The sequence below is a fragment of the Pseudophryne corroboree genome, chromosome 9 (assembly GCF_028390025.1).
Source record: "Pseudophryne corroboree isolate aPseCor3 chromosome 9, aPseCor3.hap2, whole genome shotgun sequence".
NCBI lineage: Eukaryota > Metazoa > Chordata > Amphibia > Anura > Myobatrachidae > Pseudophryne > Pseudophryne corroboree.
This window is the reverse complement of record NC_086452.1, coordinates 116,236,719-116,258,228: the sequence shown is the minus strand read 5'-3', so window position 1 is coordinate 116,258,228 and position 21,510 is coordinate 116,236,719. Positions and strand designations below refer to the sequence as shown.

At 46.6% G+C, this 21,510-nt stretch overlaps 1 protein-coding gene across 9 annotated transcripts in view; it reads left to right on the top strand.

The window, feature by feature from the left end:
- Positions 1-21,510, top strand: part of CACNA1E (calcium voltage-gated channel subunit alpha1 E) — a 1,569,892-nt gene that overhangs the window by 1,385,492 nt on the left and 162,890 nt on the right. For 5 of the 9 annotated variants that reach the window (XM_063939782.1, XM_063939783.1, XM_063939786.1 and 2 more), the window contains 5 exons: positions 428-682; positions 809-1,018; positions 7,150-7,262; positions 7,711-7,823; positions 7,945-8,076. In XM_063939782.1, the coding sequence (XP_063795852.1) occupies positions 428-682; positions 809-1,018; positions 7,150-7,262; positions 7,711-7,823; positions 7,945-8,076 (823 nt within the window). The remainder of the gene's footprint in view (positions 1-427; positions 683-808; positions 1,019-7,149; positions 7,263-7,710; positions 7,824-7,944; positions 8,077-21,510) is intronic. The other 4 variants (XM_063939789.1, XM_063939784.1, XM_063939790.1 and 1 more) reach the window with 1 other exon arrangement.

The following is a 21,510-nucleotide window of genomic DNA, read 5'->3' as shown; positions in this document are numbered from 1 at the left end:
TGTGGTAGTAGATGTAGACTTTAAATTATACATGAAACATGCTGGATTTCTGGTGCAAAGACCATCAATATCTCACCCAAGCTACAGGATCATCTGTTATATTATTGTAATACATGATGTGTAAAAATATATGCAGGGGCGAGTCCAAAGTAACCAAGCCCATAGGAAGGTACTTGGGTGGAGACGGATTGGGCTCCATCAGAGCAGGATTGTGAGCGGCCAAGAGAGACTGAATGAAATAAAAGCTTTTAGTCTGAATAATAATAATAATAATAATAATAATAGAAAAGTGTCCCAAGAGAAGGAAAATATCTTGTGTTCCTCTCCAACGTAACTAGTAAGTTCCCAGCATCCGGTACTGCTGTAGTATTTACTGTACCCCTCTAACTTCATAACTTACACCACCTGTGTGTCTCTCTTTATACAGAGGAAGTGATGCTTGCTGAAGAGAACAAAAACTCAGGAACTTCTGCCTTAGAAGGTATTTATCACCCAGATTTTCTAGCACTTCATGTTACACGGATATTGTTCCTCCTCAGCTGGTCCTCTGGACCGCGCAGGGTAACACGTTCCTCATCTCTTGTGTCTGTAGTTCTCAGGAGAGCAACAATTAAACGAAGTAGAACAGAAGCCATGAACCGTGAATCAAATGAAGACCACTGTGTTGATATATCCTCTGTTGGTGAGTGGTGCTTATACCTTTTAATAATATATTCAAATAGAATCATTATCAGTTTAATCATTTAAGTGGTGCAATTGAATATAATGAAATGCTACAATCCACTGAGCTTGTTTCTGTATGTTGCAGGCACTCCTCTGGCAAGAGCTAGTATTAAGAGCGCCAAGATGGATGGTGCATCTTATTTTCGCCACAAAGAAAGACTATTACGCATATCTATACGTCACATGATTAAATCTCAAGTTTTCTATTGGATGGTCCTTACGGTGGTAGCACTTAACACTGCTTGCGTGGCCATTGTGCACCATAACCAGGCTGTATGGCTCTCCAATATCCTATGTAAGTCTGCCTTTTATTGTACTTTTACAGTGTATTTTGAAATTCCCTTTATGTTAGTGGCTATTAGTATAATAATTGATGCTTGATTTACTATATGTTCTCTGATGTAACTGAGTAAAAATGAATAGAGCCGTCAGATACTCTTGTTTCATGATAGACAAAGAGATACAGAACTGTTTTGCACAAAAGTTTGTGCAACCCAGGTCAAACATATTGAGGTCAATTCAAGTAGGGGTGATGTTCTCACCCCCGTGAGTAAGTGCGGCAACATGCCACATTTACAGTCCCGCCGGACTTGCTGACTTTTTTTACAACACCATAGCATGTATAGGCTCACTGGGCAGCTGTCCAGGGCTCTGCAATTCTAAGGGCATCTGAGCAGGGGGAGGCTGGGCCTCTGGATCTTTTTGGGAGGCAGGTAAAGAATGCTGCCCAGCCGCTCTGACTGTGAATTACATACAACTTGAGCGGCCAGACAGCCTTCTCTAGCTGCCTTCCAGCCTGCAGCCAGGTAGTGAATGGCTGTCAGCATGCTGATTGGTGGATGGTTGGAGCTATCCACCAATCAAAGTGCTGACAGTCATTCACTGTTTGGAAGAATATCAGAAGACGATGCGGGACAACAGGAAAGGTATATTACAAAGAAAATTTAAATGTATTCCCGTGAATGGGAAGGAAGGGGCCCTCATGCAATGCTTTGTCCAGGGCCCGCAATGCTGTTAAATGGCTCTGGGGCTGTGTATAAATATCAGTGATTCCAGTGCGAGATAGTGTCGTGAGGGGAGTGAGTTCAAGTGTTAATGCCGGTATTTATATGCTGTTGCAACGGCAACTTGCCCCCTTCATCCCCTAACTGAATTGACAACATTATTTCCTGAATTGCCTAATTAAAAAGAAATTGGCAATATCCTATGCAAGGTACAGACTTGTTTTAATGCACAAATAAAGAGAGAGAGGCCGAGCTAGAGAGTCAATGATAAATAGTATATAATAATAATAATAATAATAGTATAAATTGCCGGTGGATCAAATGAAATCATATTTATTTTACACATATTAAACAGTAAAAATGCTCATTTATGCAGTATGAATAAAAGTCAGTAATAGATACAAGTATCAATATTAAAAGTAGCAATAGTGGCTGGATCTGCTAAATAAATTTGCAACTATGTAGATACATGTAACTTTTATCTCATATACGTTATAGTCCAGAAAAAGTAGCTGGAGACCAGTGGAAATTGAACTTTAGTGTTGCGGAATTAATTGACCGCTACAATCCATAAACCGCTGTGGATATATAAATAAATGTCAGAAGTAGACTCAATTTTGCAAAATTGACATTTATTTATATATCCACAGCGATTTATGGATTGTAGCGGTCAATTAATTCCGCAACACTAAAGTTCAATTTCCACTGGTCTCCAGCTACTTTTTCTGGACTATAACATATATAAGATAAAAGTTACATGTATCTACTTAGTTGCAAATTTATTTAGCAGATCCAGCCACTATTGCTACTTTTAATATTGATACTTGTATCTATTACTGACTTTTATTGATACTGCAGAAATGAGCATTTTTACTGTTTAATATGTGTAAAATAAATATGATTTCATTTGATCCACCGGCAGTTTATACTATTATTATTATTATATACTATTTATCACTGACTCTCTAGCACGGCCTCTCTCTCTTTTTTTGTTCTATAGATTTTTATCAACTGAGACCTATACAGGTAAGTCTCTGGGGTTTGTCGCAATTGAGTCAATATTATTGTTATTATTTATATACTATTATCCACTCGCGCCAATAGGTATTTGTATTCTGTATTAATGCGCAGCTATTATTTCTTTTAACCAACTGAAAAAATAAAAGCGTGACTGTGGTACAGTATGTTGATAAGTTAGTGTACCTGTCAATCAGTACTAACAACTTAATTGACTGAGGTGGCTCCAGCCAATGCGTCTTTGTAAACAGCGGCTGTGCTAAAACATGCAAAAGCGGGGGTATGGGTCAGTAGGACGACCACACTTAGGTCGACAGTCATTAGGTCGACCACTATTGGTGGACATGCATTAGGTCGATGTGGTCACTAGGTCAACATGATCATTAGGTCAACCTGAACAAGGTCGACATGGAAAAATGTCAACATGAGTTTATTTACTTTTTTGGTGTCGTTTTCTTCGTAAAGTGACGGGGAACCCCAATTAGTGCACCGTGTCCCCTCGCATGGCTCGCTTCGGGCAAGCTGCCTCTCTCTGCTACCGCTGCACTTGGCACAGGTTACTATTCCCAATCGTAGTCCACGTGGATCGTAAAGTATTAAAAAGTTTAAAAAATTAAGAAAAAAATGTGAAAAACGCATGTCAATCTTTTTCCATGTCGACCTAGTACATGTCGACCGAGTGACCATGTCGACATAATGACCATGTTGACCCAATGCATGTCGACCAATAGTGGTCGACCTAATGACTGTCGACCTAAGTGTTGTCGACCTAATGACCGTATCCCCAAAAGCGGCAGATGACATCTTGTGTTAAATTATGCCCACTGGCGGCTTCTGTGATCTGCTGCTGCATCTTTAGACGCAGCATTGGATCAACTGCGTGAACACTGGACCTCTGTGTAACCCTGAGCAGTAGCGCATGCAGGGGGAGTTTCTGAAGGCCCAATTATTTTTCTGAGATGGATACAGACTTATTTCTGTCTCTGCACCAGCCGCGGGCCCTCCAGCCACGATCGAAGCTGCTTGGCCACTGCCGGTTCAGCTGTCAGCACTTCTGCATCAGGTGGCTTTCATACCCATACCAACTGATGCGCAGCGCTGACAGCTGACCAGGTAGTGGCCGGTCAGCCACACAATCACAGTTCTGACACAGAAGAGTAGGATCTGCACTGCTCAGCGGTCTGGCAGGGTCATGGAAGAGATCCGCAGTTGCTGTAGCAGCTGAGCCCACAATTGACAAGATGTGTGTGTAAGCATTGTGTGTGCGTGTGACCCCTGAAAATCCTGCCTTACTCTGGATGTCCAGCCTTCAGCTCTCCCAGAAAATGGTGGCTGATGTGGGCCTTGTTTTCTGGATCGCTGCCCATTGTTGTTCCTGAATGCCAGCAGCATATGCAACTTTTGGGGCACTGCGAGTCACATTGCTGCCCCAGATCTGCACATGAACAGTGCATGCACAGATCGGAGATCTCCATAAACATCTCTGAATCAGCCACACAGTTTCCAAATGTTTCTTCTGTTCCCCATTCCCTTTACTCTATTCCTCCTTGCAGACCTCCTATAGCGTACAAATAGTCTTACGTCTTCTTGCATACTGTACTTTTCAGCTCTCCCCACAGATCTTTGATAATATTTATGTCTGAGAGCTGTGATTATCATCCCAAAACCGCAATGTTGCATTCATGTCAGTATCTTATAGTAGATTCTGAGATTTATTTTTGATTGTTGTCTTACTGAAATATCTAGTCCAATATCAAATGGATTGCCAGCTTCAATTATGTCACTATCTGTGGGAATGTAGCTGATAGGATTTGGTAGAAATTGGATTCTCTCCTGCACCCAGGCAGTATGTCATGTGACTGCTGCGCAACGCTGAAGCATATATCATCCGCCTCATGCCTACCTGTTGGCAAGTCTCTCTGTTTTTCTAACACTTCACCTGTTTTTCTTCAAATGTATAGTTTGCGATTGTGGCCAAAACAATGAATTTGTGTCTCATCAGCACTTTTTCTCAACAAGTTTCTGACTTGTCCAAGTATTGCTTTGCATATTTCAGATGTTGACTTTGTTAAAGAGGATGTAACAAAGGTTTTCTCTGCCACTCATGTCTGTGTAAAAACCTCTGTGTTGTGGCGTGAGATGGGCCAGTGGATGTGTACTCTGCCGTCAGCTAAAAAAATGTGAATTCTGCTTGGCATATCTGACCAGTTTTTGAGCCGTTCCTCATACCTTCTATTTCTTAACAATGTTTCTGACAGTGGATATTCTTAGCTGGAATTGTTATTTAGCCGCCCCCTGCTTTGTAGGAGTCAATTATCAATTATGTTGTATGACTAAATCACTAAATGGTGGTTACACTTCTTGCAGGGGTCCATGAGAGGACTCAACATCCTGAGAGGTTAGAAGGGTCAGAGTATTTGTTTGGTCATGTCTGCAGTGCAGGGGTGTATCTAGGGGTCCAAGCCCCACTGGCAAAAATAAAGGACTGCCCCCCCCCCTCCTTCCTCGTATTTTAAATAGGAAGGCGTGCGCATTGAAAAGGGGTTTGGTCACATGGGGGCGGGGCGGCGCCACACAAAAGTACCGTCTAGTAGAATATTAGAACTGCTCCTTGGCAGGGCACTGTGGGGGTCATTCCAAGTTGATCGCTTGCTAGCAACTTTTTGCTGTGCTGCGATCAGATAGTAGCCTCCTGTGGGGGAGTGTATTTTCGCTTTGCAAGTCTGCGAACGCTTTTGCAGCCGACGGCACAAAAAAGTTTCTTGCAGTTTCTGAGTAGCTCTGGACTTACTCAGCCGCTGCGATCACTTCAGTCTTTTTGGTCCCGGAATTCACATCAGACACCCGCCCTGCAAACGCTTGCACACGCCTGCGTTTTTCCAAACACTCCCAGAAAATGGTCAGTTGACACCCATAAACGCCCTCTTTCTGTCAATCACCTTGTGTTCGGCTGTGCGAATGGAATCTTCGCTAAACCCATCGCCCAGCACCGATCCTCTTTGTACCTGTACGATGCACCTACTCATTGCGGTGCATACGCATGTGCAGTTTTGCCGAGTTTTAACCTGATTGCAGCGCTGCAAAAAGTTGCTAGCGAGTGAGTGAACTCGGAATGACCCCCTGTGGGTGGAAGTCTGGACTCTGGAGAGACATCATATAGGAGATGGAGGAGGTGGAGTACAGGACATTCTGCTATACATGCAGCGGATGCTAGTTATGGCCCTGGACAGAACTACTATGTGATTCTACCCTCTGGTCCCCCCTTCCCTGGCTGGCGCACCTGGCAAATGCCATCCCAGCCAAGGAATAAATACACCCCTGAATGTCTGTAATTATCTTCACCTAGCTTGCCCTCAGACCTAATAAGACAATCAGTCTTTGCCAAAAAAATTAAAAGTAATAATGAATCAGCAAGAACTTTACCCCTGTGATATTAACTGTTTTATATTATATTATGTTAGGTTTCAATTTATACTTAATTCATACAGATGTTTCCAGGTAAAGATTTTGTGGAACATGCCGTATGACCAGGGATGCACAGACATAAGTATATATGTTCCAGTGCTGCCTGATGCAACTGTGCAGTTTGCACTTTGAACCATGCATGCTTGCCAACTCTGGGGTTCATTCTAACCCGATTGCACGCTGCAGTTGCAGTGCGCCGGCGTATGCCAGACGGCCAAAGGCCGTCGTTACCTAGCGATCGCCTCTGCCTGATTGACAGACAGAAGCGTTCGCTGGGTGGGAGGGGGCAGTACGGCAGTGTTCAGCCGCCGTTTTTGGGGCGCGGCGCGGCCAACGCAGGCGTGGCTGGAATGTGCGGGGGGTGGGCTGCAGTGGCAGCGTGATGTCACACGCAGCCGCTGCGACCCGGGGCAGTGACGAGTAACTCCCGGCCAGCCGCAGGTGCTGCGCTAGCCGGGAGCTATTCCTCAAGTACAAAAGCATCGCTGCTGTGTGATGCTTTTGTACTTGTGCGGGGGGGGGGGGGCGGACTGACATACGGTGCGGACTAGCCCTGTGCTGGGCGTACCCCCGCATGTCTGGGAAGATGATCGTAGCTGTGCTAAATTTAGCACAGCTACGATCAACTCGGAATGACCCCCTCTGTCTCCTGGAATGCCTGGGTAAATGCCAAATTTTGGAAGAATTCCCTGAATTTCTGGAAAGATTATGCCAATCTCCTGCATGTTGCCCACTTGTGACGTGTATGTTCTGGGGGATTGATGGCGCTTTTGCATTGAATCTCATAATTGCGACCCTGTTTCAGTTAAAATGCTCCAAATTGTGGCTTTGACCAGCACAATGACATGTTGATGTTCCCCTCATACCACAGACATGGTTGCTATTTAAAAGTTGGGAAGTGTGCTTTGATCATGTTTTATTATTTCATTATTCTTTGCAGACTATGCAGAATTTCTATTTCTTGGCTTATTTTTGGTGGAGATGTCTTTCAAGATGTATGGAATGGGACCACGTCTCTACTTCCACTCGTCCTTCAACTGCTTTGATTGTGGGGTGAGAAAATAAATAGGGTTTTCTGCAAATGGAAACAAAACTAGACCTACACACATTATTATTTGTAATTATCAATTAATTTGGAATTGGTAGCTTCATTAAGGATTGAGGTACTTTGTGTGAAATAAAGTGCCTCATCCCTCATTGAAGACCATAGTGAGTTGATCAGTAGGGTTGGGATCGGGTGACCGGTGGTCAGGATCCCAGCAGTCAGCATACTGATGCTGTGCTTGCCACAGGTTCTATTCCCGCACTATCGGTGTTATGGACACCCACGAGTGGGAATAGTCCCCCGGCGTCAGTACACTGACCGCCGGGATCCAGACCGCCAGGATCATAATTACATCCTGATCAGTTACAGTACATAAAAGATCTGCTTCCACTATCTATAGACAGCAGGTAACTGTCATGTTTGACCATGTGCTTCAAAGTAAATCCTCTTCTTCAGGTCACAATAGGAAGTATATTTGAAGTCATTTGGGCCATATTTAGACCTGGGACATCCTTTGGTATCAGCGTGTTAAGAGCTCTACGACTTTTAAGGATATTTAAAGTAACCAAGTAAGTGCAAATGGTGTTGTCAGTGCTTCAATCCCATATCGCCTACATGTTTCCTCATGTTCTTTCCATTCATTCTACTAGGTGCATTATTGCAATAGTCAACATGTTTTGTGTTTTTCAGGTACTGGGCCTCGCTAAGAAACCTGGTGGTGTCTCTGATGAATTCTATGAAGTCAATTATCAGCCTGCTCTTCCTCCTCTTCCTCTTTGTCGTTGTGTTTGCGCTACTGGGAATGCAGCTCTATGGTGGCAGGTAGATACAGTAGTTAACATTCATCTGTACAATATAGAAGCAGGTAACACTGTTCAGCACATACTGTAGTGTCACAGGCCCAGGTACCTTGATGCCGTGTAGAGTTGACAACTTGCATTTTGTATTTCTGTTAAACAATAGACACAATTCCCATATTTTTTTGGTGTGTGTGTGGGGGGGTTCTTTTATAAGGTATTTTACATCTGTACCTAAGTTTATCCTAATGTAAATGTATTAGGGCAATAAGGTTCATTGACAATGAGACTTGCAAGACTGCTCAGCAAAAATGAAGGCATGGAATAAAAAGGCTGTAGATGTGGCACTGGAAAGGGGGTGGTTCTGATGCTCTTCCAACATTTTCAGAAAAGTCTCTATTCAAATGTGTTAAATCTGGTATTCAAGATTGTGTAATCAAAATCCTAAAAAATTGCACCTGCACTCAGAAATCCTTGAATTACGCAAAGCTTGGGTAATTCTTACACCAGTATCAGATGGTGGTGCTAGTGCACAGATGTACTTGAGCAGTTGGGTACTAATATTGTTTGGTTCTTAAGGAATTCTAGGTGCTCAGAGAGAGGTTAGATCAGTGGTTCCTAACCTCAGTCCTCAAGGCACACTAAGGGATATCACCAATGGGGATAAATGTATATGGCACATGTAACGTACACAAAGAGAATTGTGCCCCACTCAGCTTTGGGCCCCATAGCAGCTGTACCCCCGGCATCTCTGGTAGTTATGCCATTGCAGCTAAGATTTCAACTGATGCAGCCACATTAAGTGCTTCCACCTTGTGCTGAGCTTATTTAGGATATTTCAGGCACCCTGTGTGTTTTTGGCTAGGAAGATCATTGGTGTATACTAGACCTCTGAGTGCTGTATGTTTGCCAGAAGCAGTTTCCATTTAATTTAAGAATGTTTTCATAGAATCCACTCCATAGCTATATTGAAGAGCGTGAGTGATACTATACAGCCTTGCATGATGCCAGTTGAGGGTGTGAATGGTTGAGACATTTGGCCTGCATATTTAACTTTGAACCATAGTTGTGGAGGACTTGAAGCACCTTGAGGGTGTTCTGTGGTATATTCTCCACCTTGAGGGCACACTAAACAGATTCTGAGTGGGGTGCTAGTGCAGGTAGAAGGATCTCCACCTTCAAGTGTACATACATACACAATTACACAGAAATGAGGTATGGGGGGCTGAACTGCACACCCTAATCTTAAACGTTGGAGGTGCACCATGCTGAGTGCTACCTTGCTGTAGTGCTACTCAGAAAGAAAACAAATGCAGGTGCAGAATCTAAGCATTAAGAATACTGGTAATCAAAACAATTAAAATAAACTCTACAATTTAACATGGAGTAAAACTGAGGTTCTTAGCAAATATGTAGCTAGGCGTTTCGGTACCTCCTCCATGGAAACCACCCCTCCCCATTTATCCAGGCTTGGGACCGGCTAGGAGATTCACATAGGCTGGGATAGGGTTCCCAGGTACGGAGGCTGGTATGTACTGGAGCAGACACTGATAATACGCTGCAAGGTGAATGGACGCTGGTTTTCGGGATAGCACTGGAGCAGAATGCTGTGAAGCAATACCTGTGCTGGTTTTCAGGATAGGACTGCTAGTGTCTTCTCTGCAGGCTGAGGTTCTTTCATGACGGTCAGGATGATGTACATGATGTTGCAGCTTTGTATACGGCGGCTGTGTAGTAATAAGCTAATGATGCAGGAGGTGCCACCTGCTACTCTGATCTGCTGCTATGTCTGACGCAGCATCGGATCAACTGCATGATCATTGGTCATCTCAGTAACCCTCAGGTTGCTCATGAAGACCAGGGAATTCCTGCTGCTGAAGCCAGTGATGCTACATCCAAGGATACAGCCGCTGGTTTCAGAACGCCCACAAAACAGGGCCAACATCCCCCTTCTTTTTCAGTCAGCCAGTGGTGGAGAAGGGGACCATGGGTATTCACAGGCCTCTGGCCAGGCACCAATGAGTTAACTTCTTGAGTACAGAGGGGGAGGCCCCTCCTCTCCTATACCTAGCCTGCATCAGGCCAGTATAACTCAGTAATGCGCCCTACATACTTGGCGACGGCAGCAATATGGATGATGATCGATCTCGATATCGACTTGCATTGCAAAACGATGGAAATCTAACGATGAACGACCACAGGTCCGTCCATCGTTCATAATTGGTGCATACACACTGAGCAATATGAACGATTTCTCGTTCATTAATGAACGAGAACGTTCATTTCTCTTACGTCCTAGAGGATGCTGGGGACTCCAAAGTCACCAAGATCCAAGGCCACCAAGATCCTTCGCTGGGTGGAAAAACATGCAAGCACCCTGTCAGCGGTCTTCATTCCAGGCGTGGACAACTGGGAAGCAGACTTCCTCAGCAGACACGATCTCCACCCAGGAGAGTGGGGTCTTCATCAAGAGGTCTTTGCAGAAGTGACAAGTCGGGGAATTCCTCAAATAGACATGATGGCGTCTCGCCTCAACAAGAAGCTTCAGACATATTGTTCCAGGTCGAGGGACCCTCAAGCTGTAGCAGTGGACGCTCTGGTGACACCGTGGGTGTTTCAGTCGGTCTATGTGTTCCCTCCACTTCCACTCATCCCAAAGGTGATAAGGATCGTGGGAAGAACAAGGGTTCAGGCGATACTCGTTGTTCCAGATACCTCGGAGGGCCTGGTATCCGGATCTTCAGGAATTACTCACAGGAGATCCTTGGCCTCTTCCTCTAACAGAGGATCTGTTTTAGCAAAGACCGTGCGTGTTCCAGGACTTACCGTGGTTGCGTTTGACGGCATGGCGGTTGATCGCCAAATCCTAGCTAGGAAGGGTATTCCCGGGGAAGTCATCCCCACCCTACTTAAGGCTAGAAAGGAGGTAATGGCGAAGCATTATCACCGTATCTGGAGAAAATATGTGTCTTAGGAGGCTCCTACGGAAGAGTATCACCTGGGGCGGTTTCTTCATTTTTTGCAAGCAGGTGTGGATGCGGGCCTGAAGTTAGGCTCTATTAAAGTGCAGGTTTTCGGCCTTATCAATTTTCTTTCAAAGGGAATTGGCCTCACTTCCTGAAGTTCAGACGTTCGTGAAAGGCGTACTACACATTCAACCTCCATTTGTGCCCCCAGTGGCGCCATGGGACCTTAACGTGGTGTTACAGTTCCTTACGTCACATTGGTTTGAACCTTTACAAACGGTTGAGTTGAAATTTCTCACTTGGAAAGTGGTCATGCTATTGGCCTTGGCGTCCACAAGGCAGGTGTCCGAATTGGCGGCTTTCTCTAATCTTCCATGAGGATAGAGCGGAGTTGAGAACTCGTCAACATTTTCTACCGAAGGTGGTTTCTTCGTTTCATATGAACCAACCTATTGTGGTGCCTGTGGCTACTGAAGCCTTGGCTGATTCAAGGTCTCTTGATGTGGTCAGAGCTTTGAAAATTTATGTAGCCAGAACGGCTCGGGTGAGAAAAACAGAGGCGCTGTTTGTCCTATGGAGGTCATTCCGAGTTGTTCGCTCGCAAGGCGATTTTAGCAGAGTTGCTCACGCTAAGCTGCCGCCTACTGGGAGTGAATCTTAGCATCTTAAAATTGCGAACGAAGTATTCGCAATATTGCGATTACACACCTCGAAGCAGTTTCTGAGTAGCTTCAGACTTACTCGGCATCTGCGATCAGTTCAGTGCTTGTCGTTCCTGGTTTGACGTCACAAACACTCCCAGCGTTCGCCCAGACACTCCTCCGTTTCTCCGGCCACTCCTGCGTTTTTTCCGGAAACGGTAGCGTTTTTTCCCACACGCCCATAAAACGGCCAGTTTCCGCCCAGTAACACCCATTTCCTGTCAATCACATTACGATCGCCAGACCGATGAAAAAGCCGTGAGTAAAATTACTAAGTGCATAGCAAATTTACTTGGCGCAGTCGCAGTGCGGACATTGCGCATGCGCATTAAGCGGAAAATCGCTGCGATGCGAAGATTTTTACCGAGCGAACAACTCGGAATGAGGGCCTATATGCGGCCAACAAGGTTGGCGCTCTTGCTTCTAAGCAGACTATTGCGCACTGGATCTGTAATACGATTCAGCAGGCTCATTCTACGGCTGGATTGCCGTTACCGAAATCGGTGAAGGCCCATTCCACTAGGAAAGTGGGTTCATCTTGGGCGGCTGCCCAAGGCGTCTTGGCATTACAGCTTTGCCGAGCAGCTACTTGGTCGGGGTCAAACACTTTTGCAAAGTTCTACAAGTTTGATACCTTGGCTGATGAGGACGTCATGTTTGCTCAATCAGTGCTGCAGAGTCATCCGCACTCTCCCGCCCGGTTTGGAGCTTTGGTATAAACCCCATGGTCCTTTTGGATTCCCCAGCATCCTCTAGGACGTAAGAGAAAATAGGATTTTAATACCTACCGGTAAATCCTTTTCTCCTAATCCGTAGAGGATGCTGGGAGCCCGTCCCAGTGCGGACTCTATCTGCAGTACTTGTATATAGTTATTGCTTAAGTTACACAAAGGTTGTGTTTGGTAAGGGTCAGGCTGTTGCTGATCTGTTTTTGTTCACACTGTTAACTGGGTTTAATTAACTGCAATGTTGTACAGTGTGGTGTGGTGTGGTGTGGTGTGGTGTGAGCTGGTATGTGTCTCACCCTTAGTTTAACAAAATCCTTTTCCTCTAAATGTTCGTCTCCTCTGGGCACAGTTCCTATAACTGAGGTCTGGAGGAGGGGCATAGAGGGAGGAGCCAGTACACACCCATTTACAGTCTTATAGTGTGCCCATGTCTCCTGCGGATCCCGTCTATACCCCACCCACACAGAATCTTAACAGAAAAAACATGTCCAACAAAAACTTGCAAGAAGGAGCGGAAGGGTAGGCGCCCAGTGGGGGTCTTTCAGACCTGATTGCACGCTGCGCTTCGTTGCAGCCGTGTGATCGGGTCGGAACTGCGCAGGTGCTTCATTGCCGGGCAGCGACGCCGCTAGCGAAGAAAGTGGTCGCAGCGGCGACCGCAACAAGATTGACAGGAGGAATGCGTTCCGGGGCCTCAACTCACCGTTTTCTGGGCGTGAACATCCGAACGCAGGCGTGTCGAGCCGTTTGGAGGGCGGATGTCTGACGTCAATTCCGGGACCTGCAACGCTGGATTCATCGCACAGGGTAAGTAAGTCTTACCCTGGTCTTGTTTTACACAAAACTTTTTTTGCATAGCAGGGCTGCACAAGCGATCGCAGCCTTGCTATGCAAAAAAACACTCCCCCCCCCATAGGTGGTGTCTAGTTGATCGCACGGCAGCAAAAAGTTGCTACATGCGATCAACTCGGAATGACCCCCAGTGTCCACTATGGCTTCAGAAAAACAGATTTTACAGATAAGACAAAAATCCTGATTTGTCTAAGACACTGCCTGACGCCGCCCCCGCTCCTCCCCTAAATGGCTACAGCCTTGTCAATCAAGCTGCGGCATCCAGTGCACTGCAAGGGATCTTGCAGAATGAGATCTGTACATGAATCTCTACATACACAGATCTCACACCATCCAACATGTATGTAAACTGAATTAGGTCCAGTGATTCAAATATTACTTGTATCAGAATTACAGTACCAAAAATAAATAAATAAAGATGATTATACTTTTCCATTTCCACTCAGTAGCGCATCAGCGCATTCCTCAACACCCGTTCTGCACGCTGCTTCTGTCTTAGCCGTCCTGGCGCTGCTGCTTCCTCGAATGCTGCTTTGGGCTGTCCATCTCACTCTCCGGCTTCTGTGTTCTAGCACTCTCCAGCTTCTGCATTGTAGAAGCAGCTTCCACTGGGATTTGATCTTGGGCTGCATCTAATTAATGTGGATTAAGGTCTCCTCCATTTGTTGCTTCCATACTCCTCACGGTGTTGTCTTTTCGTAGTTTTTGGAAATGGTATGAACGTTCCAGCCTCCAGGCACTGTATGAGATATTGCCTCATTAAATTTGTGTTATAACAGCAGGTGGGGACGTCGCCGGTGAAGAGGAGCTCCACAAGATTCGCTATTGCATGTACTCCACAGTCCTCTGTATTATTCCTCTGTTTTTCTACATCCAGAATGTTGATATTTCTGCAGCAGGGTACATTGTGTTCCACAGGGAAACATCGAGGTGTAGAGTGGATCTTGATCCAGAGGCACCAACAGGCTAAAGCTTTAGGTTGTCCCAGGATGCATTGGGGCCTCCTCTATAACCCCGCCTCCAGGCATTGAGAGCTCTGTTTCGAGTTGGTGCCTGCAGCAGAAGGTCACCTAACAGGGGGGCTGCACTGGGCAGCCCTGAAAAGCTTTTCTGAAAGAAGACTTCTTCAAGGGCTGACAGCACCGTTTGTCAGGGTTACACTTCAGCGCTGCAGCTACATCACCTCCCAAGTGGCGTTGCATACTCCCGTGGCCTGTTCCCGGGTACTTACGACGGAGACATCCCGGCTTAGGCACACAGTCGCAGACTGCTCTCCTGGTTCACGTGGCTGCTACGGGGAGGACCCGCCATTAAATCGCGTTCTGTATGTGACCTAGGGAGATGGGTCGCTGCGCTGGCGTGGACACTGTCACCGAGCAGGGATTCCACTAGACCACCGGGGCGTCTGAGTACAGGTCAGGTGTACTAACACCCCATTTAATAAGACTCTTAGTACCCGGGGTGTAAGTCCAGCATAGGGGAGGTGACGCTTGACCTGTAGCCCCTCCCCCGGCCCAGGGCGCCATCTACTGCAGATTTTCCCGCCCTGGGCGCCATCTTATGAGCATAGCTGCGGCTGGTCTCCGGGACTGCAGGGCAAGGTCTCCCTTGTAAAGCCGCCTGTATACAGCGCTGAGCCTTTACAAGCACTTAAGTATCCTACATGTCTTTATACAGACACCGTTAGTTGAGAGAGAGTGTACCTAGTACTGAATATATTGTGCGAGTATTCTGATATATTCTCCCGTTACTGACCGCGCTGTGATATATATATACTAGTCCAGTGCAGCTTTATTATGATAATAATTTCTGCATTGTCTGTGACTGTGTGGTTTCACTCTCAGTGTTTCCCAGATATAACTGTCACTATATTCTGTACCCTAAGGGACTAGGTGCGTCTGCGTCCGCTAATATAGTGCAACACAGCATTTATCAAATACGTATAATTTACTGTGTGTACTCAATCTCATAATATCGGATTTATTCGCAGGTAATGTACTTTGTCTGGCTTTATCATACTAAGACGCTCTGTTGTTGCATTTATACACATTGTCTAACAGAAAGAGCGGTAAATCAGTGGAAGCTTGCAGAGTATGCTCCAAGGATTTACTATAGGGGGAAGTTTTGTATGAAGGTCTGTGTACCAGTGACGTGTGGTGAGGTGTCATACTTGCGTTTAAACCAGAGTTTTAACTGAATAAAATATATGAAAAATACTGATAATTTGTTTAAAATATATATTCTTTGCATTATTCTAATAATTATTATAGCCCAAACTCTGGAGTAAAAAGTCTATGGCAGGTGAGGCAGTGCCTCACCTGTGTATCCTTTCCACACATCTCTAATCAAAACTCGCAAGATTTCCAGGAGTTTATAATGCTTCACCTGTGTATACTGCCCAGATGTACGCTTTGGCTTATATATTGCATGTAAATCTGGCTCTGGGGTTAGCCAGTGCCTCCTGAGCCATTTAGCTCACCGCACGTCCCTGCTGTGTACTATGTGTCATACACCTCCCACTCAGTCCGCAGCTCTTATATCTACTTAGGAGCCACCCTGGGCTGCGTTCAGTAACCTACTGGGTACTCTGGTGGAACGCCTTACGCCCCCTATGGGACCACCTGTGCCACTACAGTCACAAATTGTCCCTGTGGTTAATCCGCCTTGGGCGGAAAATGTATTTAACCAGCTGCAGCAATTAAATCAGTACTTGGTTAGACAAAAATCCACCTCAGGTCACTCCCATGTCTCTGGGTTATCTAGGCAGGCTGCTTCCTCCTCACAACACACATTCCTCTCTGATGTTTCATCTGAAGAGTAGGGGGAGCATATGCTCAGACACTGAGTCAGGTGTTACTGATGAGGATTCTCCCTTGCAGATTGATGTCCCTGCCCTAGTGGTTGCTATTAAGCAAATCCTTCAAATCTCTGATGATGAGGATCCCACTACTGTGGCTAAGAAAACTGATATGTTTAAATGGCAGAAAGTGGTTAAATATCTATTACCCCATTATGACCATTTAGTGGACATCAGACGGGAACCCTGGTCTACTCCAGGGAAGAAATTCCCTCTGTCTAAATGGGCTTTGGCTCGCTATCCTCTCCCTTCAGAGTTATGTACCAAGTGGGAAAATCCACCGCTGGTGGATTCTCACGTCACCCATCTCGTGGTGTCGTCCACTCTGCCTGTTACCACTGTCACTTCACTGAAAGAACCAACAGATAAGCGTGTGGAGGGATGCCTAAAAGCTATTTACTCCCTTACAGGAGCTATACATAGGCCCTCTATTGCTGCCTCCTGGGCTGCAAAAGGCATTGAAGCGTGGGTTCAGGCATTAGAGGAGGAGCTGCCTGAGGATATCTCTGACACTGCCAAACAATACCTGTCTCACATTACCACCGCCACCTATTATATTCAGGAGGCATCCTCTGAGGCGGGAGTGTTGGCAGCCAAGGCGTTGACTACGTATGTCCTGGCTCGCCGTATTCTGTGGTTGAGGTCATGGAAGGTGGACCTAGACTCCATAAAGAAGTTGGAGGTACTCCCCATCACTGGGGACATTTTGTTTAGCGAAGACCTGAATAAAATTGGGTCTGAATTGGCAGCTGCTAAGACTGCTTTTCTCCCAAATACTAATCCTTATGCACAGAAGGCAAAAGGTACCACCTTTCATTCCTTTCGGCCTCAAGGTAAAACAAAAGGTCAGGCATACCCGAGACAATTTTGTGCTCCCAAAACCACCAAGCCAAAGGCCAAACAATCCTGAGCGGCCCGGCAGCCTTCTTCTAAACGAGACAAGCCTGCTGCATGACAGGGCGGGCCTCCCCCTGGGGGACCCCAGGGTGGGGGGCCAACTTCTATAGTTCACCCAGGTCTGGTTAAAGACCAGTTCAGATGCATGGGTGCTGGAAGTTGTCTCTCACGGGTATGCATTCTCTTTCAAGAGACGTCCCCCTTGCCAGTTTTGCACCACGGTTTTCCCTTCAGACCCGTTTAAAGCACAAGCTTTGCAAATAGTTGTCAGTTTTCTCCAGAGTACAGGAGTGGTTGTGCCGGTACCTCAGTCTCAGAGAGGCAGAGGTTATTATTCGACCCTGTTTCTAGTCCTGAAACCAAATGGGTCCTTCCGGCCTATACTCAGATCTCTGAACAAGTTTGTGAGAGTGTCAAAGTTTCATATGGAAACACTGCGCTCCATTGTACTGGCTGGAACCCGTAAACTATATGGTATCCCTGGATATACAGGATGCTTACCTGCATATGCCTATACCCATGCCGCATCAGCAGTTTCTGCAGTTCCAGGCTCTGCCATTTGGACTGGCTACGGCTCCTCAGATCTTCACCAAGGTTATGGCCGTGATGACGGCTCATATCCGTCACCAGGGAGTAAGAATCCTGCCATATCTGGACGTCCTGCTGATTCTGGCAAATTCCCACAATGTCCTCAGTCATCTACAATTGACGGTAACCTTCCTACAAGCCCACGGGTGGCTCATCAATTGGAAGAAGTCCTCACTGGTCCAGCTCAGAGCATGGTGCACCTGGGGGCACTCCTGGACACACACAGTCAGCGGCTGTTTCTGTCTCCAGAGAAAGTCCTAAAACTTCAGGACAGGATAAGACGCTTCCTTTGTCACCCCAGAGTGTCGAGACACTCGGCGATGCAAGTACTTGGCCTGATGGTGTAGGCATTTGACATAGTAGAGTAAGCTCAATTTCATTCCCGCCCTCTACAGAGGTTAATTCTTTCCAAGTGGGACGGCCTACCTCAGCGGATCAGATCTCACATGAGCACTTTGACTCTGGAGGTTCGTCTGTCGCTGACCTGGTGGCTCTAGAACCAGCAATTAAGCAGGCGCTATCCCTTCTGGATCCCCAACTGGGTCCTGCTGACATAGGACGCCAGTCTGAGGGGATGGGGAACGGTGTTGGAGCAACACTCTTTTCATGATCGCTGGACGAAGGAGAAGTAACTCCTCCCAATAAACATTCTATAGCTGAGGGTGGTGTACAATGCGCTATCTCTCGCCCTGCACCTGGTACAGAACAGACCTGTTCAAGTACGGTCAGACAATGCCACCACGGTGGCTTACACAAACCATCAAGGCGGCACTCGAAGCCGCATGGCAATGATGGAAGTGTAAAAAATCCTTAGTTGGGCAGAACGCCATCTGCCAGCAACATCGGCAGTGTTAATTTCGGGCGTCCTAAACTGGAAAGCGGACTTCATCAGTCGTTAGGACATACACGCCGGAGAGTGGAGTCTTCATACGGAAGTCTTTCAACTCCTTGTGGACAGGTGTGGCCTACCAAATGTAGACCTGATGGCATCTCAACACAACCACAATGTTCCTGTCTTCGGATCTCGGACCAGGGATCCTCAGGCAGCATTCGTGGATGCACTGGCAATTTCATGGAACGTATTCCCTCCGGTGTCACTTCTGCCCAGTGTTCTACGGAAGTTCAAACAAGAAGGAGGATCGCTACTGATAGTTGCTCCAGCATGGCCCAGAAGTCATTGGTTCTCAGACCTGCAGGTCTGTCGACAGGATGTCCCCTTCACTTCCTAAGCAGCCAGACCTCCTCGTACAGGGTAATTGTTTCTACCCTGACCTGGGCAGACTGGTTTTGATGGCGTGGCTTTTGAAGCATCACTCCTGAGGGCTAAAGGTTTTTCTGAGGTGGTTATTCAGACTATTTTGAAAGCCCACAAATCGGCCTCTGTCTGGATTTATACAGGGTTTGGAGTTCTTACTTACCTGGTGTGCTGATAAGAATTATGATGTCTCTAGGTTCAGAACTTCCAGAATTCTGTCTTTTCTGCAACGAGGCCTTGACTTAAGGCTTTGTCTGGCCTCCCTCAAGGTTCACATATCTGACTTGTCGTTATGGTTTCAGAGAAAAATTGCATCTATTCCTGACGTTCATACTTTCACTCAGCGTGTCCTTCGGATTCAGCCTCCTTATTTCCCTCCTGTGGCTTCATGGGATCTGACTGCTGTACTGAATACCCTGCAAGAGGCTCCATTTGAACTTCTTGAGTCGGTGGACCTTAAATGGCTCACGGCCAAGGTCCTGTTCTTGCTGGCTATTGCCTCTGCAAGAAGGGTGTCGGACTTGAGTGCCTTGTCCTGTCGTCAGCCCTTTCTGATATTTCACCATGACCGGGCAGTTCTGTAAATTCGACCAGGTTATTTACCTAAGGTGGTGTCATCTTTTCACCTTAACCAAGAGATTGTTGTTCAGGCCTTTATCTCTTCAGACTTGTCTCCCAAAGAGCGGCCTTTGGATGTGCTAAGGGCTCTCCACGTATATGTGGAGAGGACTGCCTCTATCAGGAGGTCAGATTCCCTTTTTGTTCTATTTGGTTTTCACAAACATGGCTGGCCTGCGAACAAGCAAACCTTGGCCAGATGGATTAGAATGGTGATTGCACAAGCTTATGCACAGGCTGGACTCCCAGCTCCTGCTGCTATTAATGCCCCTCCCAGGATGCTTCCTTTGGACGCCGGATTCTCATATCCGCTAAGGTGCGTCCCCTCCCTTGAGGAACTGCTTTAGGACATCCCCTATGTTTCCCTGTGGAACACAATGTACCCTGCTGCAGAAAAGGAGTGTTATTGTAGACTTACCATGGTTAACACTCTTTCTCTGACGTCCTAAGTGGATGCTGGGGACTCCGTCAGGACCATGGGGATTAGCGGCTCCGCAGGAGACAGGGCACAAAACTAAAGCTTTAGGATCAGGTGGTGTGTACTGGCTCCTCCCCCCATGACCCTCCTCCAAGCCCCAGTTAGGTTTTTGTGCCCGTCCGAGCAGGGTGCAATCTAGGTGGCTCTCTTAAGGAGCTGCTTAGAAAAAGTTTTTAGGTTTCTTATTTTCAGCGAGTCCTGCTGGCAACAGGCTCACTGCATCGAGGGACTTAGGGGAGAGAAGTTCAACTCACCTGCGTGCAGGATGGATTGGCTTCTTAGGCTACTGGACACCATTAGCTCCAGAGGGAGTCGGAACACAGGTCTCACCCTGGGGTTCGTCCCGGAGCCGCGCCGCCGACCCCCCTTGCAGATGCTGAAGATTGAAGGTCCAGAAACCGGCGGCAGAAGGCTTTTCAGTCTTCATGAAGGTAGCGCACGCCATTGTTGTCACACACTTCACACCAACGGTCACGGAGGGTGCAGGGCGTTGCTGGGGGCGCCCTGGGCAGCAATGTATAATACCTTATTCTGGCTAAAAATACATCACATATAGCCCCTGGAGGCTATATGGATGTATTTAACCCCTGCCAGGTCTCAGAAAAACGGGAGAAGAAGCCCGCCGAAAAGGGGGCAGGGCCTATTCTCCTCAGCACACAGCGCCATTTTCCCTCACAGAAATGCTGGTGGGAAGGCTCCCAGGCTCTCCCCTGCACTGCACTACAGAAACAGGGTTAAAACAGAGAGGGGGGGCACTTATTTGGCGATATGTATATATATATATTAAAATGCTATAAGGGAAAAACACTTATATAAAGGTTGTCCCTGTATAATATAGCGTTTTTGGTGTGTGCTGGCAAACTCTCCCTCTGTCTCCCCAAAGGGCTAGTGGGGTCCTGTCCTCTATCAGAGCATTCCCTGTGTGTGTGCTGTGTGTCGGTACTTGTGTGTCGACATGTATGAGGACGATGTTGGTGAGGAGGCGGAGCAATTGCCGGTAATGGTGATGTCACTCTCTAGGGAGTCGACACCGGAATGGATGGCTTATTTAAGGAATTACGTGATAATGTCAACACGCTGCAAGGTCGGTTGACGACATGAGACGGCCGGCAAACCAATTAGTACCTGTCCAGGCGTCTAAAACACCGTCAGGGGCGTTACAACTTCCTTTTACCTCAGTCGGTCGACACAGACACGGACACTGACTCCAGTGTCGACGGTGAAGAAACAAACGTATTTTCCTTTAGGGCCACACGTTACTTGTTAAGGGCAATGAAGGAGATGTTACATATTTCTGATACTACAAGTACCACAAAAAAGGGTATTATGTGGAGTGTGAAAAAACTACATGTGGTTTTTCCTGAATCAGATAAATTAAATGAAGTGTGTGATGATGCATGGGTTTCCCCCGATAGAAAATTATTGGCGGTATACCCTTTCCCGCCAGAAGTTATGGCGCGTTGGGAAACACACCTTAGGGTGGATAAAGCGCTCACACGCTTATAAAAACAAGTGGCGT